The sequence below is a fragment of the Plasmodium berghei genome (genome assembly GCF_900002375.2).
Source record: "Plasmodium berghei ANKA genome assembly, chromosome: 5".
Classification (NCBI taxonomy): Eukaryota; Apicomplexa; class Aconoidasida; order Haemosporida; family Plasmodiidae; genus Plasmodium; species Plasmodium berghei.
The window spans coordinates 777,501-800,757 of NC_036163.2; the positions used below are offsets into that span (position 1 = coordinate 777,501).

General features: G+C 20.9%; 4 protein-coding genes across 4 annotated transcripts; 2 read left to right on the forward strand and 2 right to left on the reverse strand.

The window, feature by feature from the left end:
• Positions 1 to 940: 940 nt before the first annotated feature.
• On the reverse strand, positions 941 to 9,349 carry PBANKA_0521300 (zinc finger protein, putative; the record flags this gene model as incomplete). Its single annotated transcript, XM_034568467.1, has 1 exon — positions 941 to 9,349. The coding sequence occupies one exon, from the start codon at positions 9,347 to 9,349 to the stop codon at positions 941 to 943; it is 8,409 nt and encodes a 2,802-aa protein (XP_034420454.1).
• Positions 9,350 to 12,540: 3,191 nt separating this feature from the next.
• Positions 12,541 to 14,307, forward strand: PBANKA_0521400 (serine/threonine protein kinase RIO2, putative; the record flags this gene model as incomplete). The annotated part of the gene is made up of 1 exon (XM_034568468.1): positions 12,541 to 14,307. The coding sequence occupies one exon, from the start codon at positions 12,541 to 12,543 to the stop codon at positions 14,305 to 14,307; it is 1,767 nt and encodes a 588-aa protein (XP_034420455.1).
• A 772-nt stretch (positions 14,308 to 15,079) lies between these two features.
• On the reverse strand, positions 15,080 to 18,748 carry PBANKA_0521500 (conserved Plasmodium protein, unknown function; the record flags this gene model as incomplete). Its single annotated transcript, XM_034568469.1, has 1 exon — positions 15,080 to 18,748. One exon carries the CDS (start codon positions 18,746 to 18,748, stop codon positions 15,080 to 15,082), a length of 3,669 nt encoding a protein of 1,222 aa, XP_034420456.1.
• A 1,898-nt stretch (positions 18,749 to 20,646) lies between these two features.
• Positions 20,647 to 22,209, forward strand: PBANKA_0521600 (holo-[acyl-carrier-protein] synthase, putative; the record flags this gene model as incomplete). The annotated part of the gene is made up of 1 exon (XM_034568470.1): positions 20,647 to 22,209. The coding sequence occupies one exon, from the start codon at positions 20,647 to 20,649 to the stop codon at positions 22,207 to 22,209; it is 1,563 nt and encodes a 520-aa protein (XP_034420457.1).
• Positions 22,210 to 23,257: the final 1,048 nt, after the last annotated feature.

Genomic DNA, 23,257 nt, shown 5'->3' on the forward strand with positions numbered 1-23,257 from the left:
AATGATTGGTAGATTCGTGGGACATGTTATGAAAATAATTAAATAAGTGAAATAATAAGGTTATTATGTATTATATAATATTATAAGTTATACTATAATTAAAAAGTAAAATAATAAGGGAATAAGGTGTGTATATGTTATAATATGAGCAAGCGTGGGGATTAACGTATTACTAATAGTTATATATATATATAGTTGGAATATATGTTGTGGTCGTTATAAATGATGTATTGCAAATCCCATTATCTTTCAATTGATATGCATATAATATTTGGATTCATTTAAAATGTAAAAATAATATAATTAGTTTTAACTTATTAAGTTAAAGTTTCATTACACGAAACGAAATATGATATTGTATTGTATGTATGCTTATAAAATATTTGTTGTATTATTTATACATTTTATTAGCACTAAAATATGGTTGACAGGGTATTATAAAAAGTATGCATTTGAATAAAAATAAACTATAGTGAATGCGTATTTTTAATTATTTTATATTTGTAAACGATTTTTTAAATAGTTAAAATCTTTAATTGTTCAAAAAAATTATTAGTAATATATATATAAGTATAGCATAACAATTTATTAATATATGTGCATCGAATAAAATGTGGCAAGCCACAAAAAAATAATAAATAAATACAACACATTAAAAATATAAAAATAAAACATATTTTATAACTTCCATGCACAGGAAAAAAATATATATGCTATAAATTACATAAAAACTTAATGGGGGGTGGGTGTTGTATATTGTGTTTTATTGAGTCTATAATTGTACATTATAAGGAGCTAAAACAATATGGAAGATATAGCGAATTATGTTTTTGTGAATAAACGAAAAAAGTTAAGTAATATATATTATATATATATATTTCATTTTTTTATACATAATAACATTTATGAATATATCGTTGGTGCGCAATAAAATGTATTGTTAAAATTTGTGTATTCGATTTTGTTTGATATGGATATTATTTCCATATTTCGAATTGTTCATATTTGTAAATTTTTCATTTCTCATTTTATTTTTTATAATGTCATCCCTTGTTGGACTATTATTTCTATGTGGATAATAATTTTTATAGTTTTTATTAATTAATTTTTTATTTGAATAAGTATGAAAATGCCCGTTTCTGTTATAATTATTGTTCATGCTATATTTTTCTCCATTTCCATAATAATCATAATTTTTATTATATTTTTTATAATGATATTCATCATCATTATAATTTTCGGTGTGTTTATTTTTATAATAATTTTCAGGATGATAAAAAGTTTTTTTACCGCCATTTTTTGGATAATGTTCTTTTTCGTATTTGTTGTAATCTGGATATTTTTTTTCATAATCACCACTTATTATGTCTCCATTATTATTATCATCCCGTTCAATATTTCGTCGTTCACTATTTCGTTCATGTTGCTCGTTTTTTTCATCATTATTTTTTTCAGTATTATACTTTTCTCCGTTGTATTTATTAAGTTCATCTTTATTGTTGTTATCATTATTGTCGATAGGGTGCCCGTAATTATTATCCTCATTGATATTTTTACTCTTTAAATTATCTTCGGTTTTATAAGTTTTATTGGTGTTATTTTTTTCTTCTGAATTTGGAGGTGCAATGGTATTATTAGAAAATAATTCTTCGTCATCATGTTTGATTTTTTTTTCGTACTTATTTATTATGTTATGCCTATTACTATTGTTATATTTATTTGGATATTTCTCATAATTATTTCCATTCCTTTCATATTTATTATGATATTCGTTCCTATCATATCTATAATGTTCATTCCGATCATATCGACGATCTTCAATTCTACTATTATTATACCTATTATGATGACAATCATGCCTGATGTTGTCATATTTATTATTGTTATGGCCATATTTGTCATATCTGTTATTTTCATATTTAGTATTATGTTTTTCATATTCTCCATATTTATTATATTTATTTTCATTTTGATGTTCATACTTAAAATCATATTTTTTGCTAAATCGTTTATTTATTTTATCGTGTTCATTATTATTACTGTGTCGATCATCATATTTATCTGAGTAATATGGGTTATTATTTTTATAATATTTAGGGTTCATATCTTCTTTATTTATACCCTTATTTTTAGATACATCATGAATATTATCATATTTATTATCCTCATTAGTCATTGACCGATTTCGAATTTTACTATCACGATTTACTTTTTCATTGTCCATATGGGTGATGTCCCCATTGTTATCATCTGTGCCATTATTTTTGTTGAATTTATCATATTTGTTATTAAAATTTGTCTCATTTTCATTATTATCATCGTAATTATGAGTTTTATAATTAGCACTATCATATGATTTATTATATTTATTTTCTTTAAGTTTTTTTTCTGATTCGATACTCTTATTATTGTTTCTGTGTATTTTATTGTTATGTATATCATTTAATGAATCTTTCGAGCGATATTCATGATATTCTTTATGGTGATTATGATAAAAATGTTCTCGATATTCTTCATTTTCAATAATGGGTCTACTACTATTTTTGTCATCTCGGTTCCTTTTATTATAATAATACCTGGCATCAGAATCGTCATTATTCTCACTATAGGACGAGTAACTATTTCGACGATAGTAATCATAATAATTATATTGATTTGTATTTCTATTATAGTATTTGTTTTTATCGATTTCATTTTTATTAAATGTATTATTATGATACATTTTTTTATATCGATAATATTTATCATCATAATATTTACTTTTACCATATTCTTCTTTTTCAAAATAATTTTCATGGTATTTATTTTTTGGGCTATCATTACTGTACGATTTTTTTCTTTTAATTTTATGATATTTTTTATCATCGTAATATTTATCTTTATAATAATAATATTCTTTTTCATGTTTATTATATTCACTTTTATCGCGGTCATTATTTGCATCGTAACATCTTTTTTTATGATCATTTGAATCATCTTTTTTATTATAATCTATCTGTTTGTAGTCTGCCTCTTCTTCGTCATCATCAAGTATACATCGTTTTCTTTTACTTCTATTGCTCGTGTCAATAATAAAGAATCCACTTTCATCTTTGCTTTCTTTATCTTGTAAATGATTATCAGTTGGGAAGTTTGTTTCTTTACGGTTGCTTTTTCTATCCGAGCTAATTGGACGACGACTCTCTTTTGATTTATAAGAACTTTCATTCCAATGTTTCGAAATATTTTTATGTTTATTTTTATTATTATCATATATATCTTGATCAATTTGACTGTTATCATCCTCTTCATATATATTCGAATTTCCATCATAAGCAGAAGATCCTTCGTTTTGACTTGTATTATTATTTGTTACACCCATTTTATTTTTTTTATATTTTTTATGAATTTTATTTTGTTTATCATCAAGATGGTAGTAATCACCACTAATATTATCATTATTTGAATATTTTCGTTTTCTTTTTCGACTTTGCTCACCACTATTTCCATCGAATTCGTTTGGAAGAAGAGTGCTACCACTACTATAATTATATTTTTGTTTAATATTATCACTATTTTTATCTTTATGTTCTTTGGATTTTAAAATATGATCCATGTTATTATTATCCGTTAACAATTTGTCATTTTTTTTATCAATTTGATCAGTTAAATTGGTGAGGTCATTAGGGATGATAATATTTTGTTCATGTTTTGATTTTTCTAACTCGAGTTTATATTCATTTTGTTGCTGGTTGGTGGTTTCTTTCTCTTCTTCGTCATTATCATTGTTTGATATTTTTTTAATTTTATTATTATTTATCTGTTTTACAATTTTAAAAGAATCATAATCGTTATTAATAATATTGTCATTGTTGAAAAGAATTTTTGTATTGTTTTTTGCAACATGTTTTGGCTGAGTTTTATTTACTTTTTTTAATTTTTCAGTTCTTATTTGATCATTTATTATGATCATTTCAGGTTTTAAAATATTTTTATTTGTAGTAATTTTTTCTTTGGAATAATAAATTTCATTTTTTGTTTTATCTTGGTCATCATTTTCAGAAAAATTGTGATTATCTGAAATTTCTAAGTTTTTGCTAGTCTCCAAATTAATAGTATTATTTTTTTTATTATTTTTTGTAATTTTTCCTTTATTTTTTTTCTTAATAGTATTGTTTTTTGTATCATCATTTTTATAGTAATCAATGCTGCTATTATTATTATTATTCTTTAATTTGATTTTACTTTTTTTACTATTTTTTATATTGAGATTTTTATCATAATTTTCATCACCATTACTTACATTACTATTCTTGCCATCCAAACAGTTTTCATCGTTGTATTCATTATTTTTAATAGCATTATTCAATTGTTCTTTGGTATGGTTAGTATATGAATGACTTGTTTGATTATCTAATTGGCTTTGATAAATTTGTTTTTTTTTCCCTTTATTTTTATCATCGTCCAAATGTGTATATTTTTTAAATTTATACTTTAAGTTGGGAATTTGTAATTTTATATTATCATTAAACAAACTAATTTCATTAACCAATTTTTTATAATCATAAGTAAAAACTTGAGTAACAACTTTTTTCATTTTATTTAATTCTATATTATTATTATCGCTAAAATTAATATTATGGGCATAATTGAAATATATATTACTACTTTCTATATCATTTTGTAGATCTTTATTAGCATCATCAATATTTTTTTTATTTTTATTATTTGTATTAGTAGTGTTAGAATTATTTGCAGCAACATTGGTGTTGTTCGAATTAAATTCAGTAGCATTGTTTCCATTTACTATATCAATTTCTTCGTTATTATAAAAATAAATACTATTTTTATTTATTTCTTCAACATTAAATGTTAAAGAAGCTCCTTTTGAATATATAATTACTCTGCTACTTAGTATATGTTTTTTTAAATTTTTTGCATTTAATATTGTTGTTTTTATATGTTTTCCATCATATTCATCGTCTATATCATTATAGGATAGAGGGTGATTAGAAGCATTTCCTTTCGATATTTTTGCATTTAATGTATTGTTTCGATTTCTTATTAGTTCCTTAATAATGTTTTTATTTTCGTTGCATCGCATGCTAAATGTTATGTATTCATTGTTTTCATTTTTCTCATTTTTTTCACTTTTATCATTTTTGTCGCCTTTTTCCACGTCCTTTCTATTTCCAGCGTTTCCTCCAATCAAATCTTTTTTTAATGCATTTTTATCATTACTTTTATTTTTTGAGTTTTTATTTTCGTTATTTAGTTTTAGCTGTTGCACATGCTGATTTTGTTTCGCATTTTTTTTTATACTCGCTTCATTTTTATTACTGTTTATTATATAATTTTTTAATGGATTTTTTGTAGGAATGATTTTGGCCATTTTTTTTCTACCTTTATTATTATTATTATTTTGAACTGGCTTTGTATTTTCAATGACATTTAAATAATCATTGACCAACGATTTTACGTTCGCATTTTTTTCCCTAGAATCATTGTTGTTATAACTTTTTTGTTTTTTCATTAATATATTATTAACATATAAATTGTTAGAATTATTTAGAATGGTTTCATTAATATTTTCCATCGGAATTGTTTTCATTAATTCATCCGGATAATAAATTTGTGATGATAAACTGTTAAAATAATTGACACTTGCAATAAATTTTTCATAATTTGGTAAAATTTTATTTTTTTTTTTATCACTATTATTATGTATATTATTTAAATCATCATTTATTTTTATTTGATTTTCTGAATCCAATTTATTGATGTCATCTTTAAACGAATTATATAGTTTTTCGTTTTCTAATTTTATAAAATTATTATTTATTTCATTTTCTGTTATCATTATATTTTTATTACTTTGGTTGATTAATGGAGATATATTTTCATCATTATATTCTTCAAATGGGAAATTTACAAATTCATTTGTACTTAATCTACTAAAAGAATTGCTTTTTTGTGTCAACATTTTATTATTGTTTGAAATTAAAAACTTGTGATAATTTATATCTGAACTATTTAATGATTTACTTTTGGGAGGGGTATTCATTACATTTTCATTATTTAAATAATATTCATCAAATAATATTTTTATGTCATTTTTCGAATCAGAGTTCATATAAAGATCACCATCTATGTTGGATTTTTGTTCGTATGAACTCGATTTAGTTGAATATATATAGGGATTAATATTATTTTTTTCCATTTCCAAATGCTTATCATAATTATGAGCATTGTTATTTTCTTGACTGCCTTCAAAGACATCGGAATTATTATTGTTTTTTTTTTTAGCTTCCCCATTACATTTTTCGTAGTTTAAATAATTTCCCATTTTTTTCCTATTATATAAAACATAATTTCTCATTATTTCATATTTTCTTTCATTATAAAAATCGTTAATTGTATCATCACAATCAAATATATTATTGTACGTACATTTATTAGTTTCCTCCTTTTCACTTTTAGGGTTATCTGTAGAATTGCATTTGTATGTATCTGCTTCGCCATTTTTGTTCACATCATTTTTATTAATAACATTTCCTTTCCATTTATTAATTCTAAATTTATTTATCAGCATATTCCATATGTTTTTATTTGAATCGCCTTGATTAGTTTTGGAATCATCAATTCCATCACATTTGTGTTCATTTTCGAGAAAATCAACATTTTCAAAATTATCAGCATGCTTTGTATTATTATGATTTATAATTTGAAACATTCTCGAATCTTGTATATGGGAACTATTTCCTTTTTGATTTTGCTCATCTTCTGGCTCGTTAATTTGCTCCAATTTACCCTTACCATTGTCATTATTTTCGAAAATTTTATTATCATTAGTGATGTGGGTTTTATTAAACTTTATCATGTCACCTTTGTTTGGATATAAATGGTAAGGGAAATTATCATAACTTGTATTACCACCAAATTGATTATAAAAAAATTGTGAAGTTTTACTTTTATAATTATATATTTTATTCTTTTGAATTAATTTTTTTTTTGAAATTTTTATTTGTAAAAAGCTATCTGATAAATAATTTTTATCATGTTCATAATCAAAATAAACAGTTTTATTTTCATAACAACTAAATGAATTTGACCGTTTCATAGAATTTACGTTCCTCAAACTCCACACATTTTTATTAGTAGTTTTATTATCATAACTATTAATGAATTTTATAAATGCACAAATGCTATTCCAATGTTGATCGATTTTTTTATTTTTTAGGAGTTTTTTATAATCAATATTATTAACATTGGGGTATTTTTCAACATAGTCATTATTATCATTGAAGTTACTGCAAGGGTTGTTAATTTCATATTTATTCGTCAAATTTTTACAATTTTTATAATTTTTATGTTTTATATTATTATTATTATCTACACTATTCTTTCCTTTAGTTTTCCCTTGTTTTGAATTTTTATCATTTTTGTCTTTGGGAAAATTATCGAGAATATTATCATTTTGATTTTTTTCTAAATTATTTATATTTTTATGAGTAAGATTATCTTCTATATATATTTCTTCTTCGGCATCACAATTATTATATTTGTTCCAAAAGTTTAATGAACAATACCATTCATCTGGTAATTTGGTAACATTAACATGTGCATCAACTTTTCTCCATTTTTTGCAATTTTCACATTGTACCCAATTTACTACATTATTTAATGGGTTGTTATTTTTTTCTAAATAATTTTTATTATCATCACCCATATGATTTTTATTAATTAATACATTTTCACTATTATAACTATTTGAATTTAAATTCGTTTCGTTATATATAGCGATATTGATATTTTTGTCACTTTTGTTAGTCTTATTTTGGTTAAAATTAGGCTGATTTATTTTTATATCATGATTTTTTTTTTTTTCTGAATTTGTTTCATTTTTTTTTGAAATATAATTTTTTATTTTATTCATATTATGAATATATTTATTAGTTTCTTTTGAGTTATTTTCACCTATAATATTACCAGTTTCATCTTTACAAATATTTTGAAAAATTGAAACATCTTTATTATCAATACTATTTTTATCATAGCTTTCATTTAGATCTATTTCATTTTTTATATGAACAATTTCTTTTATTTTTTTATTTTTTTTTATTTTTGTATCATCAAATTCTTCTTCATCACTTATATTATATTTGTTACTTTTTTTTTTATGATTTTTATTTTCTTTTAATACATTATTTGAATTTTTTTGCAGATTACTACTATTTAATGATGTTATTAAGTATTTTTCATTTTTGTTTTTATCATTTGATTGTTTCCTTGTTTTTTGTTTTTTCTTCAATATATTGTTGACAATAGAATGCATAGATGAATAGAATGATGAATTATTATTATTGTTATAATTTTTTTTATGCATTCTTATATTATCTCTAAAATGACAATCACTATTTGTATCACTATAATATTGGGTATTAAAACTTATTCGACTTTTGAAATGTCTATATATATCTCCATCACTATTGCTCCTATTAAATTTATTTATATTTTTTTTGCTATATTTTGAATACAGCATATTAATTGTATAGTTATTATTATGATTATAAAATTTTTCATCATAACTATATATGAAACTACTAAATACGTTGTTTTGTTCACTATTTATTTGCTTTTTCTTATGATTTATTTTTTTGATAATTTTGGAAGGGGATTTAATAACACCCTTTCCAGAATAATTTCCAAAATCCAAAGGTATATTATTTAAAATAGTTTCATTTTCATATTCTTTTTTGTTAGTATTATATTTATTTTTTTGTTTTTTTTTATCTTCTTTATTTTTTTTAATGTCATATTTATTTTTATTATTATAGTTAGATGAAATTATATTATTTGATAAAATATTATTTTCATAATTGTGATTAAAAAAAATATTATTTCTTTGGTTTATATATATATTTAAATTATTACTATTTTGTGATATACTTTCTTCATTGTGAATATTATTTATTTGTTTACGAGTTTCAGCATTATGTTGGTAATTATTTATCTCATTATTGTTACTCACGTATATTTTATTGTTATTCATATGTACCTGGGTTTTATTGTTATAAAATTCACTTTCGAATTTAGTACCATCTTTTAATGAATCCACATTTTTATATGATTCATCGGAAAGATTAGTAGGATTATTATTTGTAGAAATATTGTTGTTGTTTAAATTGTATTGAGAAGAAATAACATTTTCCTCTTCTATTTCACATGAATTGTATCGAGTATCACCATTTAAGCTACAATACCATGTGTTTGTTAATTTACTTATATCAGTATTTGAAGGTAATTTCCTCCATTTTTCGCATTTATCACATTGTACCCAATTATCGTTTTCTTGAATACTTAAATCCATATTCTTAATATTAGTATTTGATTATTATTTTTGTTTAATAGTTTGTTCATATTTTATTTGTTCTTCCTCATCATTGAAAAAGTATATTTTTTAGTATAACTATTTTTTTAATTATTTATTATAATATATGCTTTATATTATTATAAACTTTTAAATGTTTAAGGAATTTATAATATTTATTTTGCAATTTTTTAAATATTTTTTTTGTAAATTATTTTCATTATTCATAGTTCATTTTATTCACTTGTAATTTTTTCACTGACTCTAATTTAAAATCAACAAGTATCTATATACACATATATGTTATAAAATATGCTTTATTTTGATTTATAGTTTGGAAAAATATTTCTCTGTTTGCTTTTTTCATACGTATACAATGTCTATTTATTTAGACATAATATATTTTTACTAAAAAATGAATAATAATAATAATTTTGTTACAAAAATATGGATGAAATTTGTATTGTTTTCTAACTCTTATTTCCCCTTTTTTTGTTATATTATGTATTTTTATTTTCTCCAAAGCGTTATGCCAAGTGTACATTTAGTTTTACTTTGTTTTATATTAGTTCAGGGATTTCTGTGTTATATTAGTAGCTATTGTCCAATATGTATATTTTATTCACTTATAAAACTCTGGCTTTATAACTATTTATAATATGGTATATTTATAATATGGTATATTTATAATATGGTATATTTATAATATGGTATATTTATAACAATAAAATAGTGTTACAAATAAAAATAGGAAAATAACAAATGTGCAATATATATATATATTTATTTATAATTATATAACATACACATATGTAAATTACTTGGTAATTTTAATAAAACAGTATATTATTTGAATAAATTTTTCTTTGGAACCTTAAAAATAAAATTGCTATTTTTTTATATTTATTTTAACGTATTACAAATAAAAACAAAATTTAAAATCATATGAAAATGTAGAAATTAACAAATATACAGAATATATAAATTTATTTGTACTATGTATATTGTATTATTTATAACCTCGAATAGAGGGAATATATGCATATATATAAATCATATTTGTCAAATGCTAATTATATATATATATATATATATTATGTATTTAAAAACAATTTCATAATCATATTTTTGGTAAAAAATTTAGAATAAAAAGGCACTGAAAAAGATGAAGAATTACAATACTTTTTTTATATAATGCATTTCATCACTTACAGACACATACATGTATTATGATATAAATTGTGGAGCAATATATGTATTATGAAAAGATAAAACATATAAATATATATGTATATATAAACAATAATCAAATAATATAACAGTTTAAGTTGTACATAAAAAATTCAATACTGTTCAAAGAAAAAATAGTATATATAGATGGTGTTTCTTTTAAAAAGAAGTAAAACAAAATACTTAATTTTTAGTAATTCATGTGCTATATTTTACAAAATATATATTATATACTCGCATATATGGGACTTAGTTTTTTTTATATAATCACACCAAAAAAATGACACAAATATAAATGTTATACTATATATACAACATACATATGTAAATAAAACCAGCTAGTGATGTATTAAATTTTATAATCAATTATAAAACACTAAGAATATAGAGGCAAGATAATATTATATGTCTGTTTTCTTGTAAAATATATAAATAAAATTGATCAAATTTTGTTTTTTTTTAATTAAAATGAAAAATAAAAATTGGAATAAATCATATTGACCCTTCTGTTCATATTCTCAATTTTTATTGTTTGGCATTTTCATGTTTGTATTTATATTTTGATTAGTGTTTCCTTTTGTCGTTCTTCATTATATGATTTGAAATATATTTGCTTGACTTTTTATATTTTATTTTTATAAAATTGTCGTTATTTTATTCGTTTGGAATATATATAACAATTTTATGCTTGTATTTTGATATATTCGATATATTTATCTTCAGGTATGTTTTATCATCCTTTTAATTTAAATGTTTCATCTTAATTTGCAATTGCATATATTTAAGTTTTATTTCAATGTTATAAATATATATATATATATATATTAGTCGATAAAATGAATAAATGCATATATGATGATAAAATTTTACTAATTATTTCATTTTTATAATTCTACTGAAAAAAATTTATAAGTTCATTTTTTTTTGCATATTATGTATGTATATATGTATATGGAGTAGGAACGCTGTACTAAAATTACGATTGTTATATTTGCAAAGAAATGAAGAAACATATTTTTAAAACTTTAAATTACCCATTGTTTATATTTTTAATAAATAATTAAGCATATGAGCAAAGGCCATATAAAATTAATTTGAATAAAGCAAAAATAAATGCTTTTATTATTAGTAAAAACATAATTATCATCAGTATCTTATATTACTTATTTCTGTATGTATAATAGCTCACCAATTATTATATATATTTATAAGTTGTTTTTCAAATATTTGTTGAAAAAATACAAAAAAATAATGATAATAAAGTGCAAACCAAATAAATAATTATATACCAAAAAGTGAATATTATAATATTAAAACAAAATAAATAATAATAATATAGAACATGTAAATTTTGAGATAAATACAAATTTGATTTTATTTATTGGAAATAATTTTTATAAACATTGAAATAAAAAATTTTAGTTAATTTTATTGGAAATACAAATTTAAACCATAAAATGTGAGAACAAAATCAAATCAAATTAAATGAACAAAATATTATTATATAACATACGTACTTATTAAGGGTTATTAAATAATATTTCAAGTAGCACAAAACATAAAAAACATAGAAAAATTATGAAATTTTAAATATTTAAAAAATGGATGACTAAATTTTATTTTAGTAACAAAAAAAATAATATAAATGGCGTTGAACTTTTAGTTGATGGCATGCCGTATTTTCCATGTAAATTTTGAATGCATATAAATTAATTTTTTTTATTATTTTTTCAAATAAGCATATATACATATGTAGTATATTTTGCTATCTTGTGAAATCAGCAAACATTTCAGTAACGAATATTATCCAAATAGTTTTTTCAGTCTTAATACATTTTCATAATTTTTTTTTAAAAAAAAAGACCAAAATAGGATGAATAATTTCTGTTACAATAGTAGTTGTTACATAACAAATATCAGAAAAACAAAAAAATTAATAAAATATTAAAAAAAATAAAAAAATGAAGCTCGATATATCATGCTTTTGTTTTTTATCCAAAAATGAGTACAGAGTACTTACAGCTATAGAAATGGGTATGAAAAATCATGAATATTTAGACGTACAATTAATAGCTAGTATAGCAAATTTAAGAAAAGAAGGTATTATGAGTGTATTAAAAAAATTGTTAAAAAATAAATTAATAAGTCATGAAAATAAAATATATGATGGATATAAATTAACTTATTTAGGATATGATTTTTTAGCTTTAAGAGCTTTCTTAAATAGAGGTATATTAAAAAGTGTAGGGAATCAAATAGGTGTAGGAAAAGAATCAGATATATATATATGTAAAGATGTAAATGACAATTTATTATGTTTAAAGATTCATAGATTAGGTAGGATATCATTTAGAACTATAAAAAATAATAGGGATTATTATGGAAAAAAAAAATTTCGAAATTGGCTATATTTATCAAAAATAGCTGCAACAAAAGAATATGCATATTTAAAAGCATTATATGAAAATGATTTTCCTGTTCCTAAACCATATGATTTAAATAGACATATGATTTTAATGTCTTATGTAAATGGATATCCATTATCTCATGTAAAAATAAGTAACCCTTTTAAAGTTATCGATTTTTTGTTAAATACTATTATAAAGTTTGCAAAATCAGATATAATTCATGGTGATTTTAATGAATTTAATATATTAATTGATGATAATGAAAATATAACAATTATAGATTTTCCTCAAATTGTTTCTTTACATCATGAAAATGGAAAAATGTATTTTGAAAGAGATGTAAAATGTGTTATTAGTCATTTTTATAAAAAATATAAAATAAGAATTGAAGATTATCCATTATATGAAGATATTGCATCTTTAGAAAATGAAAAAATTATAAAAGATGAAAATAATATTTCTAATAAACATGATAATGCACTTTTAGAAATTTTACAAAATGACAAATCTGATTATGAAACTAATTTATCTGATTCAGAATCGACTATAACACTTCACAATGATAATAAATCAATTGACAGTATAGTAAAATTTGATGAAAATAATAACACAATTGAAAAAAATTTGAAAAAAAATGATGAGAAAAACTTTGTCTTAAAAAATACTAAAGATGATACTTTTAGTGATACATCAACGAATTGTTTAAATGAAAGTTTAGATAATCAATATAAAGATGCTTATGAAAATAGTCAGGAAAGAGAAGCTGAAAATAATAAATTATATAAAAGAGAAGATACCATTAACGAAAATATGGATAACGATATTTTGGAAAAAAAAAATGAAGAAATCATTTTAAATTTGTCAAATAGTATATCTGATAAAGAAAATGATAATATAAATTTAGTTAATAAAAATTATAATAATAAGAAAAATTATGAGTTAGATGATAATTACCAAGATATTCCCAGTGAACAAAAAGTTAAGTTTCAAAATAGGGAAAATGAAGAAAGTGATAATGATAAAACTAGCGATAATGAATATAACTTATATAGCGAAAATTCAAGTGAAGAATCAAATAGTCATAATGATAATTATTTGACAGAATATTCTAGTTGTGATTCTAGTAATAGTCAGTCTGGGGAAAGTAAAAAAAAATTATCTGATACTTGGAATCCACATATTAAAAAATATACCAAAGAATATGCAAAAAGCAAATTAAAATATATGGATAGAAAAAAAAAAAAAAAGGAAAAATTTAAGGAAAATTTAAAAACAAAAAATAAAAAAAAGTTGATGGAAAAAATAAAAAACTATATTTAGCGTAAACCATGTATGTACAGTATATAATTTGCTGTTATCAAATTATAAAAAAAATGATAAATCAAGAAATCGGGATGTCAATGAAACTATATAAATAAAACAGAGTAGTCATTCAAGCGTGACAATAAGCGAGAAATGACAATTTTATATTTCTATATACTTCCAAATTAAGAAAAAATAGTTATATGGATAATTTTTACCTTTTATATGTTTGGATGGGTGTATATATTTATATGCATAATTGCAATATTTTCGTTTAATTGATATAATATCCCCTAATTTTATTTGTTTTGTTCATATATATGCGCATATTTTTTAAATAATTTTTATTTGCTATTTTATTTTTTTCATTTTTCATGTTTTTTTATTTTACTCATATATGAGTAAAATAAAAAAAAAATTAATTAACCTTTTCAACTTATTAATAACCATTTAACCATTGGAATAAATATATGAATACAAATAAGAGGTGGTAGGCATTGTTGCAATTTGGCATACATAAGTGACCATTGAATTAGCATGTGCACACAATGTATATATATCTATATCTATACATATGTAGAAATGTCGGATCCCCTTTTTTATATTGCATTGCATATGCCCCATAAGCATGACTTTTCAACTCTGATAAAAACTTCGGATTAAAATTCATGTCGCTGTGCCGTATATTTTTTTCATGTCTAATTCATATACCATAGTTCGTGGTTATTTTCTTGGTATTTTCTTGGTATATGCTTGGTATTTGTTTGGTATTTATTTGGTATTTTACGCTTTAACCATAAAAATTATATACATGGTCGAGAAAAGAAGCAATTTGATTATCATCATTTACATAATTAATGTGTGTAATGTGAAAATCTGGACGTATAAAAATATATATTGCGGATTGAAAATTTGGTTGATAAATAAAATTATTTGGTAAATAAAAGTTAATATTATATTGTTTTTGAAAATCATTTATAAAATCATATAAAATAACTTGGTCTTTTATTTTTGAATTTTTTATAGTATTAATTAGTTCATTTGGTATATTATGAGAGCTAATAGTAAAATTTCGTGTATATACATTAAAATTAGTAGAGCATATATTTGTGTTAGTTTGAATAAAATTTCTTTTATTTTGATTGCACAATATCCATAAAATTTTTAAAAAGGGTTCCCCTCTACAATTATTGTCGTTATTTTGAGTTCCTTTTTTTCCCATGATATTGTGAGTTAAACGGGCAATTTTTATTAATTTTTTTAAAGCTAGTTTATCATATGTATAAGAAAATTGATTGCTATAATTTTTTTTATTATATTTATTTTTTAGTAAGTGGGTGGTAATGTAATTACAAATAGGCTTTTCTTTTTTTGATATATTTATACACAAAATTAGTGTGTGCATTTGATTTTTTAAATAATCATATAAAGAAACATTTTTATTTTCTTTAATTTTATTAAATGAGGAAATAAATTTTAAAATACAATTTTTTGCTCTATCTGCGCATATATTATTATTATTTTTATTACAAAAAAAAATATTCCTTGTATTATTAATAACATAATTAGTATAATTGTGTTGTAGCAAAAATGTACTCAAATATAATTTTTCAAATATGTTGTAATTAATAGGGAATTTTTGAAATATGTAAGCAAAAAATTTAAAAAAAAGTATATTATAATATGTACAAATATTATTATTACCATTATTATTGACAAAAACAAAATTTAATTTTTCTCTATTCCATGATACAACTTTTTCAGATATATATTTTCTTTCTTTTTCATAACCTTCTAACAATATTAATGTACATCCATGATTAATAATATATTTTAGTTTCCATCCTATATTATATATATCATGTATAGTTAGATTAACACTTACATTAAATAGTGGATTATAAAAACAGTTTGCTTCTCCCGCTAATACAACATAATTGTTATAATAATTTGTGCATATTTTATCTTTATGTATTCCTATTTTCAAATTATATAAATAATATAATTCAGTATTTGGAAATATTTTATTTATTAATTTTATAACTTCTATATATTTTATTTCTTTAGATTTTTTAATAGGATATAAATATTTATTTTGGGAGCATTTGTCTATTTTTCTACATATAGTTATATGCCAATTATATATCCCTAACTTTGCATATTCTGAAGTTCGATTATTTGTTTCATTCATAGAATTATTACTTAATGCATCAACATAGTTATTATCTGTGTCTTCTTTTAAACTCTCATTTGTTAAAATTTCCTTGTTTTTATTTCTAATTAAAATAGAACTTGTATCGTTTTCTTTTATTGAAAATGAGGTGGTTCTACCTTTTTGTGAAAAATATTTTTGAAATTTGTTATCATTGCCTTTAATAGTAATAATTGTAGGAGTATTTTTTTTATCATAATTTTTAATATAATAAGTAAATTTTTCTTCATATTTTTTGATAAAATTAATAAAATATTCTTTGGTTTTTTTTTTTTCGAGACTCATATTAAGTGCACCTTTTTCTACAACACATTTATTCATTAAAATATTATTTTGTTTTTCATTATAATCGTTAATTTTTTGACAAACACTTTTTGGCTTGTTCATTTTAAAATTTTTTTTTTTTTTATAAATTTCTCTTTCTAATATTTCATTTGTGTAACTTTTATTAAATCTGTTTCGTTTTGGAATTGGGTTATTTAAATTTTGTTTATTGTCATCATAATAATTACGGAATTTATTGTCTTCTATATCATTTCGTTGTAATAATTTATCATGGATTATTTCTTTTTCTTTTTCTGATGATTTATCTCTCTCGTTTTGTACATATCGTTTTATAAGTGTAATATTATTCTCTATTTTTTGTATGTCTTTATTATTATATATTGGTGAAGTGTTTAAAGTATTAATTGATGATTTTTGTGGACTATTAATTTTGAAGGATTCTTTTTTGATTGATTTGTTGAAAATTTTTTTAGAATTAGAATAGGTATTATTATTTTTTCTTATATATAATTCTTTTTTCATATTTTTTATGGTATTTTTAAATTTTGGATTGATAGAATAAAAATTATTTTCATCAACATTTGCAATATCGAAAAATATGGGAAAACAAGTAACAAACCCATATTCTGATTGAAATAAGGATAAATTATAATAATGCATTTCATTACTCCATTTTGCACATATATCTGCAGATATGTATTCTATATCATTATTTTCATTTTCTTTCATTTTTATATTAAATAATTTTCTAACTAATGAATGTTTTCCATCAACTCCAACTATAAATTTACTATTAATAGAAGAATAATATCGTTTTTTTTTTTTTTTATCTTTTTCATTTTTGTTTATTTTAAAATTTTTAAAATTATTTTTTTCTATATCCCAATAAGTATAATTCTGTTTTATTCGAACAGTTGCTCCTGTTATATTACAATTTCTTTCAGTATTTTTTTTTTCATAAAATATATTTGAATTCTTTTTTTCATTATTAATATTCTGTTTTTTTTTTATATATCCTTCAATTTTATACTTATTATTTTTATATGATGAATATTTACTTAAACAACTTGTATTGGAAATATATGTCTTATTACTATTACCATAAGGGTGAGTATCATTTGAATCAGTACTACAATAAAAAGAAAAATCGCTTGTTATATTTTTATTTGATAAATTAGAAAGAATTGAATTACTACTTGATGTTATTAAATTGATGTCTATGGTGCTGTCTTTTTCGTCAGAAATATTTTTAGATGTACTATAACTTCCATCATTGTTTTCCATTTTGTTATTTTTAATAAGAGCATTTTCTACTTCTCTATTTTTCAAAAGTGATGGTAATGTGTATAATTTTTTAACCTTTACATTGTTATAATGGAATTTTAATTTATTATTTTTTGATAAGTTTTCAGTATTCTTATTTCGTTCATTATAATTATTACAGTTTATAAAATTTGTTGATTGATTTTGAATGGGTGATATTAGTGTATTATACCATATTATTGAACCATTTAATTTTATTTTTTTCAATAAAATTTTATTTAGAGACATTTTATTAATACTTAGCATATATGGCATATTTCCATTTATACTTTGAAAAAAGTTTTTACTACTTTGATTTATTAATTTGTTTTGCATATAAAAATTTATACCTGTTAATTTCAAGCTATTCGATAAAATTTCAGGAAGAAGATTTAAATCGTGTAACATTTCAAGAGTTCTAGGATAAAGCAGATATTGCTCATTTATTTTTTTATTTTCTATATTGCTTTCACATGAATCTACAATTATGTGTTTTATATTTTTTCGAAATAAATCAAGAGACAATATAAGTCCTCCTGTAGTTGCACCAACTATAAGTACATCTGTTTCCATCTTTTTGTTTATTTTATCTTTTCTTCTTTTTATATTTGTATAAAAATTACTGGAATAACTTCCATTCTCACTATCAGTATTATCCATAAGTACAAAGGAAGTGGTGAAAAAAGATTTAGAAAAATTTGGATAATATACTGAAGCTCACGTATGTACATGCAGAATATATTATAGTTTTATTCTTTAATTTTGCATAATGATTTATTTGTTCATATAATTCCATATTAAAATGGAAAAATTTAATTAATATAAACAATTTGCAATTGTGTATATATGCATGTGCGTTAATCCGCTTTTTTATGGAAGGTCATTTTCAATGCAAAGGAAACTCAAAATAGAATAAATAAACGAATAAATAAACAAGTAAATGAATAAAATATCTTAAGTCTACAAAATTGTAGAATATTATTATGTTGTTTTGTCTATTTTTTTTATTATATGTGCATAAATAAGATCCTTGCTTTTGAAATTTGTTTTATTCCAAATTTGTCGTTGTGTTATGTATTTAGTAACGAATTATTAAGATAGTGTAATTTATTATGTCTTAAAACGCTTAGGAAGTATATCACTATTATCAAATTGTGTATTCATTATTTCATTTATTTTGCGTGTTATACTAATTTTTATATGTAAGGGAATTATTAAGAGATCCACAAACTTAACGAAAATAAAAGAAAAATATTATTCATAAAAAAAATGTCTTTTGTTGTTTTTTTGAATTATATTTGCACACAATTGCACTTTGGAAATTATTTTTTTTAGTTAAAAAAAATAATAGGGAATTGAACATATTTTTAGATTTTATATGTTTACAATATATTAATACTAAAACAACTATTAACATTCTGTACACTATTGTAAAAACATATTCGAGAAAATATAACTGTAATAAACTATAATATTAAATATTGAAAAATAAAAGACGATTTTTTAAGCTCTTTTACTGTATAGTGAGTATTAACATTTTGATGATAATTTTATTTGTGTGTAATTCTATACATATATATAACTCAATTATGCACATATATTTAAGTCATAAGTATAATTGTAAAGGCACATTTTTTTGTATGAAAATTTTTAAATAGTAAAGATTGTTTAAAAAAAATGTTTTTTCGAAAAATAAAAAGATAATTTTTTTTTTTGGAGAAGTCCATTTAGAGACGTGTGTCTCTCATTTAAACGGTCTACAATAATATCAATAAATAAATAAATAAATAAATAAATAAATAAGCAACCATATATTGAGGATGTTGACATGTGTTTTTATTTATTCATGTCCTTTGGTGGCTGCTTGGCTGTTCTTTGATAAGTGGTAAACATTTTAAGGTTGCAATTTAAATAAATGTAAGATTCATTTAAAGGTGTGATACTAGCAAAATTACAATAAAAATAAAATTATATGGAATAATGAATAACAAAAACAATAAGTTTTTATATATACCAAAATAACGATGGTTTCTCATTTTTTAGTAGGTGATTAAATTGTTATTATATAAAAAAAAAAAAAATTATCATACAATTTCTTCCATAAAAAGATTTAAAAAATAATTTTTTTAGAAATAAAAATTTAAGAAAATAAAAAAAAAGAAAAGGTTAAAATGAAAAAATAATTATTTTAAATATTATATTGCATATGATGAAAAAATATAATTTTGATAGCTTCAATATATATATTTGTTTACAAATATACGTCCATATAGATACATATCATTTTATATATTGGATAAATTAAGGAATATTTGAAAGAGAAAAATAAAGAATATATTAAAAATAAAATGAAATAGTAGTAACAACAATATAACATGGATTTCCAGCATTTCAATTCACAACAATAAAAATAGAGAAAAGAAAGTTGTGTAATAATAAATAGATAAGATCAATTAAGACTTATAGTCATAATATTTGTGTTTTGATGAATTTTAAAAGTACTCATGGAAAAACTTAACATTTGTTTGTAAAAATTTGTTCTATATTATAATAATATAATGCCATTTTTTTTCATGTTTCCATTTAAAAATATATGCCTGAAAATAATAAAAGTGATAATTTTATACTTGTTTATATGTGAGGATAATATTATTCTAAATATAATAAACTGTTTACATATAGTTAAACAAACTAATGTTAAAAAATTTAATAATTTTGAAAGAAATATTTTTCCAAAATACCTTAGGAAAAATGTGGATACAATTTTCTATCCCCATAAAAGCTCAATAAATAAATGCTATATTACTAATCGATTATTTACTAACAAAAAAAATAAAAATATCATAAATTCTTTAAAAAAATATCCAAAACTAAAAAGTAATTGGTACAATGGGTTATTGAACATAAAAAGACTAAACACACATATATATATGATAGACAATAATGAGGAACATCAAACTAGCGAAATAATTGATAATATATTGAATAATAAAGGATATAACGAAAACAATGAGGGTCATTCTTTTTTAGAAATTTTTAATGATCAAATTGATGTACCTATTGATTTAGCACATTTTGAAAAGGAAACAAAAAAACTTATTAATATATTAAATTTTAATAATGTTCAATTAATTATAAAATTTGTTGACTTAAAAGAAATGAAAAATATAAATAAAAAATATAGAAATAAAAATGAGCCAACAGATATAATATCTATTTTGAATGTTGTAAAAAACGATGATACAAACAACGAAATTTTACATAGTGATGATTTTTTTTATATAAATAATTCCAAAAGTGGTGATATATTTTTATGTCCTGAATATATAAATAGAGAATGTGTTATATCAAAAATGAAGTATGAAAAAAAAATATTAAAAAGTAATAGCGAAGAAGTAATAGACGAATATATTAGTACAAATTCTAATGAAGAAGAAAACAAAAGAGGTGTAAATAAATTATTTCGAAATATTTTTGATGTTAACGAAAGACTTCCTTTTTATGTTTTACATGGATTAATACATTTAATGCATAAAGATCATGTAAATAGTTTTAAAGAATATACTGAATTTATGGATTTAGAAGAACAAACCATTGGAAAATATTTTAAATTTCACAAATTTACAAATACATTTTATGCGCACCATATAATAGGTATTGGTACGGATATTTTATGTGTTAATAGAATTTATAAAATTCTTGAAAAAAATAAAAATTTTATAAAAAAAGTTTTAAACTCATTTGAATTAGCTGAATTTGAAACAAAAAAAGAAAAATTAAACGAAAAAATAAGTACTGATTTAGAAAAATTAGCAGTTTATGTTAGTAAAAAATTCGCAGCAAAAGAAGCTATACTTAAATCCATGGGGCGCGGTTTAAGTTCTATATCTAAATATGGATTAAGTATGAATGATATTGAAATAAAGAATGATAAATATGGAAAACCTCATGTCAATTTATATGGGAAAGCTAAAAAGGTAGCTTACGAAATGGGTATTGTCAAAATATTTTTATCAATTAGTGATGAAAAAATTATAAACAACCAGACAAATAATACTTCGTGCAATTTTCCGATATCCATTATACAAGCACAGGCGCTATCTGTAGGTTCGAATGTATAAACTATATGAGTAAGGATAAAAAAAAATAAGTGTAAGTGAAATTTCTAAGTATTTAGAAAGCTAGTTTCACAATAAAAAAATAAATTTTGCTCTTTTTATATTTGCTCGTCTTTAATTTGTTATATTTTTTTCATTATAATCCAATTAGTATACCATACTTTCATATCTATCATTTTTTTAATTATTTTAGTAGGAATGAAATATTTATATTTTTCTTGCATTCTTAAAAAATTTAATAAAGGGACAGAAACAATGAATGAATAAATTATAGGTAATCATAATAAATAAAATACAATTTTTATATTAAATTAAAAATTATATATTTTATTCACCCAAGCTAAAAATATATTCTACGCTTATTTTTTAAACATATACTTTTTTATCTTCGTTTGGTTTTTTGTAATTATGCACATGTGTATTCTATATATTTACAAAGATTTTATCATAAAGGAAAAAGTAATAATGCATATATAAAAATATTATATTATACTAAAAATTTTCTAACTAATTTTTTTATCCATAATTAATAAAAGGTAAGATGGAATTTCACTATATGTGAAATAGCTTTTTAATAAAAGAAAAAAAAAAATTTTAAGTGCATTAATACATAATAATAGTAATATAACTTATTAATAATATTCTCTAATATGTATACTAATTTTAATACCATGAAATTCATAGGTAAACTATATTATACAAGTATAATATATTAAAATATGTAATGCAATTTTTACCGCAGTTATGTATATAAGGCTATTATCATATTTATAGGTATCTATTACTATAAACAAAAAACAATGTACTATTTTTTGTGGGAAGCTAGTAAAATAGTCTTAATTTTTCATATATACATATTAAATATTAAAAAATGACTAATTAATATAGAAATATTAAACTAAAAAATATAAGAAAAAATTAATATATAGAAAATGTTATAATACACCTTTTTTTAAGTTAAATATTTGTTCCGTTTCTGTGTTATTTCATACACGTTAAAAAAAGCAATAAACGCTTGTAATAATTATTATCTATTTTATCTAGAGTATTA